At 40.3% G+C, this 10,140-nt stretch overlaps 1 protein-coding gene across 1 annotated transcript in view; it reads left to right on the forward strand.

The window, feature by feature from the left end:
* ITGB1 (integrin subunit beta 1) overlaps positions 1–9,814 on the forward strand; it is a 43,029-nt gene extending 33,215 nt beyond the window's left edge. Inside the window, exons 15-16 of the mRNA XM_014880390.2 lie at positions 1,311–1,477; positions 8,521–9,814. Of these exons, the coding sequence (XP_014735876.1) occupies positions 1,311–1,477; positions 8,521–8,586 (233 nt within the window). The 3' untranslated portion in view covers positions 8,587–9,814. The remainder of the gene's footprint in view (positions 1–1,310; positions 1,478–8,520) is intronic.
* The last annotated feature ends 326 nt before the right edge of the window (positions 9,815–10,140 follow it).

Below are 10,140 nucleotides of genomic sequence, written 5' to 3' on the forward strand. Positions count from 1 at the left end.
CTTAACACAGTCCAGTGTCTAGTAGCTATTAGAAATAAATACTGCTTCAATTCGGAATGTTTTAAATTCTCTACAGAAGTAGTCCACAGTATAGAGGAGCTCTGTCTCCTAGGACAAGCCATGCATGCCCTATGGTTTTGGGGGCTGACATTTTCTTCATGTATAAACTTCTGCTGCCTTAGCTGAGAGGTGAATCAAGCCCATCGTGCACAAGGAGGCACCTTAAATTGTGCCATACAAATGCTGAAGGAACAAGCTCTGGCCAGTAGAGCTGTGTTCTGTGGAACACACACTTGTTCCTTACTGGCTCCCAAGGAATTCCTGTCATGTCCCTTCCCACCTCTCTCACTCTTGCAGAGGCAGCTCTGAAGACAGGGAATCTGCAGCGTGGGGGAAGCTGTGTTCTATCCACAGTTGTTCTATTGAACAGGACTTGCATTAATTTGCTTCTGACTCCTTCAGTTTGTGCACTGAGCTCTGCAAAAGCCTTTCTTCAATTTGTGATCATTGGGAATTTTATGTTAACAGTGGAGTTGGATATTAATTTGGGGAATTATGATTTCTGTGTCAGCCACTTTAAATCACCTTGCATCTCATCACAGTCTGTAGCTCCCTCGTGAGGGGAAGAGGAAGGGCAGGCACTGATCTCTGTGGTGACAGGACATGAGGGAATGGCCTGAAGTTGTGCCACGGGAGGTTTAGGTTGAATATTAGGAAAAGATTCTTCACCCAGAGGGTGGCGGGGCACTGGAACAGGCTCTCCAGGGAAGCTGTCACAGCACCGAGCCCGACCGAGTTCAAGGAGTGTTTGACAATGCTCTCAGGCACATGGTGTGACTCTTGAGGCTTCCCTGTGCAGGGACAGGAGTTGGGCTCAATGATCCTTGTGGGTCCCTTCCAACTCAGAATATTCTGTTTCTGTAGGTGAGGCCTGTTCTGCTGGTTGGCCTTTGTGCTCCAGTTCCCACAGCTTTGACTTGGAGCTCTCTCATGTTTAAATACAATTGCCAGTTATTTTACTCTTAATACTGTAAATAAGAAGCTTAAAGGGGTTAGCAGTGTATAGACTTTATCATCAGAACAGGTGGTTCAGTTGCTAAGATCAAACACAAATTAGAAAGATAAAAATAAGCTGGAATGTTACAGGATGTACATACTCCAAAAATTCTGTTATTTGAAAGAAAAGTACTGTTGGCATGTCTGATATTCAAAATACTGGCTTCAGTACAAAATCAGACATTAACAGCTTTCTGCATATGCATGACCTTTACCATTTTATAAAATCATGTTTCCCTTGCTTTGTTCCCCAGAGTGCCCCAGCGGTCCTGACATCATTCCCATTGTAGCTGGTGTGGTTGCTGGAATTGTTCTCATTGGACTTGCATTATTATTGATTTGGAAACTACTAATGATCATTCATGACAGAAGAGAATTTGCTAAATTTGAAAAGGAGAAGATGAATGCCAAGTGGGATACGGTGAGTCGAGAAGCTTTTCTATGTATAAAAGCTGCAGTAGTGGAGGAAAAATAGAAGCTTTTAGTTCATATGCTTTAAAATGTTTCAGATTATAACCAGTCCTCTTAGAGAAGTATTTCTTGAGGCAGGAAAGTGAGTAGTAACTCGGGTTTAAATAACATTTCAGAGAGGAAATGTGATGGTGACAGAACAGTTCAGCTTTGTAATTCCACCATGCTTTACAACATACAATTAAAACATTTGTTACAAAGATGAGTCACTTCTGTAGAAAGCAAAGAAGAAAATTCTGCATTTATTGAGGAAGTCTTGTGAGTACTCACACAGGGTTAATTGGGAAACTTCCATAAAGTCACAAAATCATGGCTGGTGCTGGTTTGTTGAAATCTTCCCAGCTCTTTGTCAACAGAGAAATGTGCAAGAAAAACAAGCCTATGGTCTAGGCTTTCATAGACTGTGGAGTCGCTGCCTCTGGGCAATGTCAGGAGTCTGCTAATCAAGAGCCCCTCACTACAGTTCTGTAGAAGTCCATGTCCCCATGTGCTTGATGAGAAATTTTTTTATTTTAATTGTCCTAGGAAGCCTTTTGGTTTTATTTAAGAAAATAGATTAATCTCGTACTGGGAAAAAAAATTACTAACACTTCATATATGGCATGATTTTTTTTCAGTGATAGTTGAGAATGTTGCTTTATTTTTCCTGTTGAATTATTCGATATTGACCATTTCTTTTACTTTAGCAAGAAAATCCAATATACAAGAGCCCTATTAATAATTTCAAGAATCCAAACTATGGACGTAAAGCTGGTCTCTAAGTCTCAGTTTGTATCTCCTTTCATTTTCTTTCCTTTTTTCCCCCCTTTGCATGTCACTTCAAACTCACTGTGTGTCACCATCAGTTAATCACAGTTTGAGTCTTGCTCAGTGTATCTACTGCTGCTTTGATTGTGGGGTTTTCAAGAATGCAGCTTGAAAATTTTTAACTGGTTTTGACAGCGAGATTGCTTACTTACTAATACTGTCAGTACTGATTTAAACTATTCTACAAGTGCTTTTAACATTTTTTTTGTAGATGTGTGGATACATAATAGAACAGCTCCTAGAACTAGAAGAATATTTTTGGACTGTAGAGAGACACACAAGGGATGCATTGTCTTCTATTTCTTCAAATCAGCAGTCAGTTTCCTTAAAATCAATATTTTTGTTAAGATAGATTAGATACTCCTAAAATATCCCAGCCTATAAATATCACTGTTTTTATTAGAATAGCTCTGTGAACATGCAGAGTAGCATTACTTTTTTTTGTAAACTGCTTTGACTTATTAACCTAGTATAGACTTAGTCTATAATTAAGGTATGAAATGCATATACCCTACTAATTTTATAATTAAATATGTACCTTATTTCTATTGAAACTGGCAGTATCATAGTCCTTGTAGCCTAGCCAGCTTTAGGGTGTCCATAGAAACGAAACATTAATAGGACATGAGGAAATATTCTTGTCCCCTTTAGATGCATTTTTCATTCCGTTTCTTATTCCCTCCTAAACTCAGCCTTAGCAGCTCATTTGATTGGAATTGCTGAGTTCAGTTCTCTTCACACCTAACACATCAGAAGTAACAGCAGTATCCAGGAGAGGAAGTCAGTGAAGCAGAAGTGATGAGTAGATACCTTCTGCAGACTCTGATTGCCCTTCCTTGAGTGTTTGAGGTGTTCTCTCTCCCTGGGACCCCCAGCTGCTGGGGAAGGCTTCAAAGGGAGGCTCACATGGGGAATGGATGCCAGAAGAGCACTAAGAGAAAGTAGTGCAGAGATGAGACTAGAGGGAGGGGAGTGAGGAAGCTGGGAATGCAGCACATCCATTAAACATCCTTTTCAGAAGCCAGTGGAAGGGAAGAATTTGTATCTCTAATTTTATACTGTCTCCCTTTTTCAGTGTTGCATTCAAAAGATTTTGTAAAGGAAAAATAAGGGGAGAAAGCAGAAACTGAGAGTATTTAAGTTCTTACTTGCTCTCACTGTGATAACAGTTCCAAATACTTTGTGTAGCATTCTGAGCTCTTCCTGATGAAATACACTTTCCTTTTCTCTTTCAATCTTTTCACTTTCCAGTGTGTCCAAAATTGATTGTAAAAAACATTCCTTTTGCCTGCAACACCAACCACATTCACCTTTTCGTTTTTCTTCCCAGAGCCAATTATTCTGGGGACAAAATTGAGGTTGTGGTCCTTTCTAACACTTCACATACTCCATCTGGTCAAGTCTCTGTTACCTGTTCTTCTGCCATTCACTTAATTGTGTACTTTCTGTTGCATGCAGGACAAGCACCTAACAAACCATACAGTGTGTAACTTCCGTTCTGTGCTCTTGTTCTCTACCCTGTGACTCTTCAGGATGTAATGTTCTTGATGCTGCCATTTCTCCTCTCAAAATGTATTTCCTGCAAAAAGCTTTCCTCTGGTGTAAATGGAGGGATTGACTGCCTTTTTGGTTCGCTCAGATGTGAAGGTTAAGAGTGTGAAAGGGTGTGGTTTGGGTTTTTTTTAAACATGACTTTATAATTTTTGGTATTCATAGAAATATTAGAAGTCTGGCAAGAGAGGGAGGTGGGTTTATTCTTACGGACCACCAGAAAGGAGGAGGTGAGAATTGTCAGAGTAGGTGAGCCATGAGATGTAAAACAAGGTCCTGCTTTTCCCTATAGATAAGATTTTCTTGTGGTTTTAGGCTATTGCCATAGCCTCTCATTTAGATGAAGAGTTGCCTTAAAATGTCAAGGCAGGAAAGTAATTTGACATCCCATTATATGAAAATTACACCATAGTGGATTTCCTCCAGGTGTGTGCATACACAGATTAACTTTGTGCAGTTTGTGTGGCCATTACCCTCTCCCACAGCCATCATCCACACACAGGGTGGGGCTCTGTGGTGAGGGAACTGCAGCACCATGGAATTTGTCATGGACTAGGTATTCAGATATTTCCCTGGTGCTGGTCCCAGGTGGTGAAGATGATGCCACAGCATCCTGGTAGTCAGTGCTTAAGGCAGCTGGGTGAAACAGAGTTCTGTTTGCCCAGGTTCTACCCCAGTCAGCCATAAAAGCTCTGGTGCAGTCATGCTTGTAACAAGTCTGAGGATTAATTTCTTCTGGACTGAAAAGCTGGATCACAAATTTAAAACACAAAGCTGCTATTTGTAGTGAATGCCATTACCACTCCTGCATGGGGATAGGTTGTGCCTTGCTAAGCATCTTCAAACAGACTCCAAATTAAGTCGTCTTGAATTTCACACATTAAACACATTTATATTAGGCACTAAGTCTGTAGTAATTTGGTTAACCTTATTAGCAGCTACTGGTTAAAATGAAAAGAAGCCACAAACAATTCAAAGTGCTCAAAATCGCAGGGACTTGTTCTTCTCCTGACTTGGATTTTATGCCTGTAAATTGCTTTGCTGAATGATGGACATGCTCTGGGTGTGGGAGCAGAGATGCCATATTTTCAATCTCTTTCATATCAATTCCTGTGTACAATGAATGCTGGTTTGTGGCTCCAGGGATGGATGGAAATGGGGTTGGCAATGCCTCTGGCCAAGCCTGACCATGGCCTCACTTTGTCCATCCCTGGAGCAGGGCTGGACACAGCCCTGTGTTCCTGAGAAATAGCACTGGACATCAGCAAAGGCTGGAAATAATCACAACCAGCTCCTGAACAATGTGTGCATGAGTTTTAATTCTGTGCCATACAGTGACTTAGGTCTTAAACCCACTGTGGAGGTAATTCCAGTGACTGTTGAAACAGTGAGCCCCTGGAGGAAAAGGAGTAAGAAGGTTAATCGAACATCCTGTGTAATAGTTTCATCTTTATGCAACACTGGACTGAACTGCTGTCCTCTGAGCAGCCCAGTCTAGTTGAAAGTGGATATCATTGCAAGAACATATTGCAATATAAAGAGCAATTTATTCTCTGCTGAAAGTACTTTTTAAAAGTACCTCCATCTTTATTTTACTCAGTATTTCACTGAGTCTTGTATATAGTTACTGTTTGTTAATTTTAATTTTGGTTTAAGTGTGCATGGAGTTTTCAGTTGTAGGGGCATGTGGCAAATGTGTTTTCCCTAACTCTGCATGCTTAAACCAGTGTATTCTCTCTAGTGCCATAAAGAAAACGGAGTGTTTAAAACCATTCTGTTTGTCCAAGACAGCAAGTTTGGAATCCCATGTTTTAGTGGCCAATTTAAAAACTGGAATGCTTCTAATGTCTGAAAATGTGTACCCTCTGCCAGCTGTGAGGGGCCCTGAGTGAGGGGAGCATCATGTTGGATTAGTGGATATTTATTTTAATGAAGAGCTGTCTGCAGAAGACCCTGCCAAGCCAGGCCCAAGACAGGATGGTTGGGATGTGGCTGGAGCAGCCAGGGCTTCACCAGAAGAGAGCTGGGAAGGAGCCTGCAGATCCATCAGGTGCCTGTGTTGCAGTTATTGGCAGTGGAGCCTCAGGAGCTATTTAGATGATCAAATGTCAGGTTGGGTTAAGCTGAAGAGTTGTGAATATTGACTAAAGCTCTATTATTTGTAATGGGTACCGAGAAACTGACCTGACATGGGGACACAGCTAGTCAAGTGCTTTATCCAGTGACCTAAATCCCACTGCGTGCTTCTGAGAAGTGCAAGTACAAGGGAAGACAGGACAGTTTCAATATTCTTTATAGGGCTTATGCTAACTCAAGAGCATGAAAACTCCAATTCTGACTTCTCGTCAAAAAGCTGTGTAGTAGAAAATTTGCAACCTTATTATGCAGATTATATTTTAAGCCTGAGTCCAGGTTCAAATTGGTTGTATGAGTAGCACCTAGCAAATTTCCAGGTTTTAGTCCTTACCTTTAGACCCATTCCTAGACTTATCTGGTAGAAGTTCTCTCTTTTACAGCTAGAAGATGTGAGTGTATACCCCCTGTATGTGCTGGGGGGAGTCTGTTCTGTAACATGTTGGAGGCTAACAGCACACTGTAACAAGTATTACATAATGCCTTGCCAAGGAAGAGCTGTGCAATAACTTCTGCTCTGAATATGATGCAGCCTCTTACGCTTTCAGACTTCTTCTGCATCATAAACTTTATTGGTTTATGTTTTTAAGAATTCTCCATTAAAACTTCTCAAGGAAATAAGCAATGTACATTGCCAAGAACTTTGAGACATAAAGAGTTGCTTCAGTACCAGATTTAAATCCCTCATCCCTGGATGTTTTTCTCGTTTCATTTGCATGTTACTATTGCAAACCTTTTGCTAAAAATACTGGGGAAGGTCATAATTTTGCATTGATTAATTAGTCTGTCTGAGAACTAGCCACATCACATGATTTTCCATGATTTAAAATCTAAAAAACGCAATGAAATGTTACTCCTCATCCCTTCCCAGAGCAGTAGGTGATACACTTTTAATCAAGCATTTGCCTGGGAGCTGATAGAAGGGGGAAGGGACTTGTGCTGTTATGCTGTGTTTGTGAAATACAGCCAGCACTGAGCACCCAGCTCCTCCTTCACCTCTGTCCAGGTGACACTGACTCAGATCTTGAGAAGACTGAGCAGAAAACATTGACTTCCATTGTCTGGCAATCCAGGTGCTGGCTGAACAAGTCTCTTGGATCTAGGCAAGATTGGATGTGCCTCCTTGTTCTTTGCATGTTAGAGAAGCTGGCTCTGAGGAGAAATCCCCTTTTCCTGCAGTGTCTCCCTCAGCAGCAGCCACTGTTGTTGGAGTAGACCAGTTGCTGGTCCTATGCTGGGCCTTGCAAACAGAAAGCAGCAAACTTCCCAGGATGAGAAAACTCCACACCAGGTTCTTGCTTGCCTTTGGCACATTCTGTGATATTCCTTGCTGATTTTCCAGGTTTATTACCCTGAAGAGTAGATGTACCTGATGTTTGTGCATCCTTTAATTGAGTGTAGGAAAAATTGGTTTCACCTGAAATATTGTAAATAGAGTTGAATTAATATGGTTGTATAGCCCGTCTCCGGTTAGGGGGGGAACTTTGAAGGGACAGAGATTCCCTTACTGCTGCTGAAGGCCGGATACAGCCCTGGCCAGAGCAGCACTCTGCTGACATCTGCACTGAGCTGAGTTTTCTCAGGAATCAGTTGTGTGTGCACAGAAGACCTTCATGCTGGCAGACAATATTCATTTAGGCTGAGGTTCAGGCTGTGCTAAGAGCTCAGAGCTGCAGCTCCAGGCTGTTCTAGCAGTGGTCCTTTCTCCTGTGAAGATTTATCTGTTAATTTTGAGCTCAAGCTGTTCATCTGAGGTGAGCAAGGATGTCATAAATGGAGTAAGATTTACTGAGATAGAAGGTAACCTGGGAAAAAAGGAAGCTTAAAATAAGCTTAATTTAGGAATTTAAATCTCAGCAAGAGAGATGTAAGCAATTCTTCTGTAGGCTTGTCTTGTATCAGTAGAAATAACTTTTTTATTACAGCATCTGTACCAGTACAGAAGTTTCTTTGTTTTATCTCTACATTTTGCCCTTACGAGGGGTGGGGAAACCTGCAGGAATAAAATGAGAATGACAAGCACTGAATGTTTACTGTAAATATTGACTGTGATTAGCAAAATACTAGACGTCTTTCCAGGTTGTTTCTAGAATTCAGTTACAATGTAAGATAACCTATTTAAATGTTTATTATAGCAGAATGTGGTCTGTGGTCAGTCCTGGTGTCAAACAATGTTTAAATTCTGTTCTTCCTTATAAAATGCCCTGTGCTGCAGAGCCCTGGGTGATGGCTCAGCCCCGAGATGAGCCAGGGAGGTTCAGCTGCCTCCAAGGAATTCTGTGCTGCAAATGCAACAGGGTCCTGCTAACCCTTTGCTTTATTTATTAGCTCTGCATGCCTTTGTTCAAGCTGCTAGAAGGAAAACTAGTTTGACTTAAGCCGTTTGTGTGTACAAACAAAGCATTAATGGGTAATTTCTTACGCTAATTTTTATGCTTCTTGCAAATGTATCTTTTTTCGTATCTTTAAATGTTAATATAATTTTTTTTCTTCTTCTTCTAGGGTGAAAATCCTATTTACAAGAGTGCAGTGACGACTGTGGTTAATCCTAAATATGAGGGAAAATGAACACTGCTTGTATAACTTCACAACACTGTATGCAGTATAGCAACTTTTGTAGTCACAATAAGATAGATTTAGGGCAAACTGCAGTGATTTTACTAATTCATTACATATAGGTTTGTTTTCCTGTGTGAAAATGTACCATATGTAATTTTTTATTTTTCTTTTTTTTCAAAATTTTTTAAATTTTTTTTTTTTTTTTTTTTTTTTTTTTTTTTTTTTTTGCAAATAAGAGTAATTGGTGCCAGAGGTTGGACAAAAAAAAAAAACTTGAGACTGTGTAGCCTAGTCAGCCCAGGTCACATGGTGCCTTTCTGACCTTTCCCTTTCCCATGCTGTGAATCCAGGTCTTGTGCAGGGTGTGATGCTGCATGGCATGACTGGGAGGGAAGGGGTTAAAGCAATCAGCATGAGGGCTCTGCCTAGCCATTTAGTATTAAACTTTTTAGCTTTACAGGGAAATCAGGGCTTGAGTTTGCAGATGTAATTAAATTCATGTAGCATGGAGCTGGTGGGTAATTGGTCTTTGACTTGCTAGGGGTATGATTAAGTATTTGGTAAGTTGTGTGAGCTGGAAGGGAGCAGTGTAAAAGACTGAAAAGTGTGTGCATACTTACCTTTGATTTTCAAGTTGCATATTGCCAGGTTATGGTTAAAATGAAAGGTCTTGAGAAGAATGTTAAGAAGGAAAAAATAGCTTTAAAACATGTGCCATTACTGAAGAAGTTGCTGATTGGTAACTTGCTTAGTTTTTCTTTGTAAATTCAAGCCCTGGGTGGCAGTATCATGAAGTACCTTACCAAGACAGCCTCAGATCACCTAAGGGCCTTACATGATGCTGTGTCTTTATTCTGTAATGTTTCTTTGCTTTCCAGCCTGGTGCTTTGTCACCCTCTAATCTTTTTAACGTATTTGGTTGCGATTCTTTTTGTAATATTTTTGTATCAACACAAGCTTTTTTTCCCTCTTGTTTTTTGGTTTGTTTTTTTTTTTTATTTTGGAGCAGTCTTAGCTGTAAATTTGCCTTTACCCTGTAGCTAAGATTGCATAGTTTGTCATGTGAACGAGTCACCCATCATTCTTGACATGTGCCATGTATATTTGCCTCTGACCATTCAAACTGCATCATAGTCATATTCTTGTTTTAAGTGCCTTTTTATTTTAACAGATGTTCACTTTTTACAGTGCTATTACTGAAGTTATTTATTAAATAAAAGTACCTTAAAATACTTGATCTTGTCTCTTTATCTTGTCGAAGTTGATACTATTCAAAAAACTCTGCAAGGTAATAATTGTAACTATATTAAATCTGTCCTGAAAAGAGTTAAGTTGATCTTGGTTAATAAACAGGAGCTGTTGTAAAATGCCCAGGGGTTGGGCAAGCACCCTGCTCTGTGCAGGGGCTGGTGGTGTGAAGCACACATTTGCTTGTGTGCTAAAGGACTGTTAGAGCAACTGGGCTCTTTCACGACACACAGCAAATGAGAAAAATTGCTGTATTTTGTGGGAAAATCTTCTGAATTCTTTTTAAGAGTATAATGTCATTAGATAGATTATCAA

Source organism: Sturnus vulgaris, chromosome 1 (assembly GCF_052056855.1).
Source record: "Sturnus vulgaris isolate bStuVul1 chromosome 1, bStuVul1.hap1, whole genome shotgun sequence".
NCBI classification, from domain to species: Eukaryota; Metazoa; Chordata; class Aves; order Passeriformes; family Sturnidae; genus Sturnus; species Sturnus vulgaris.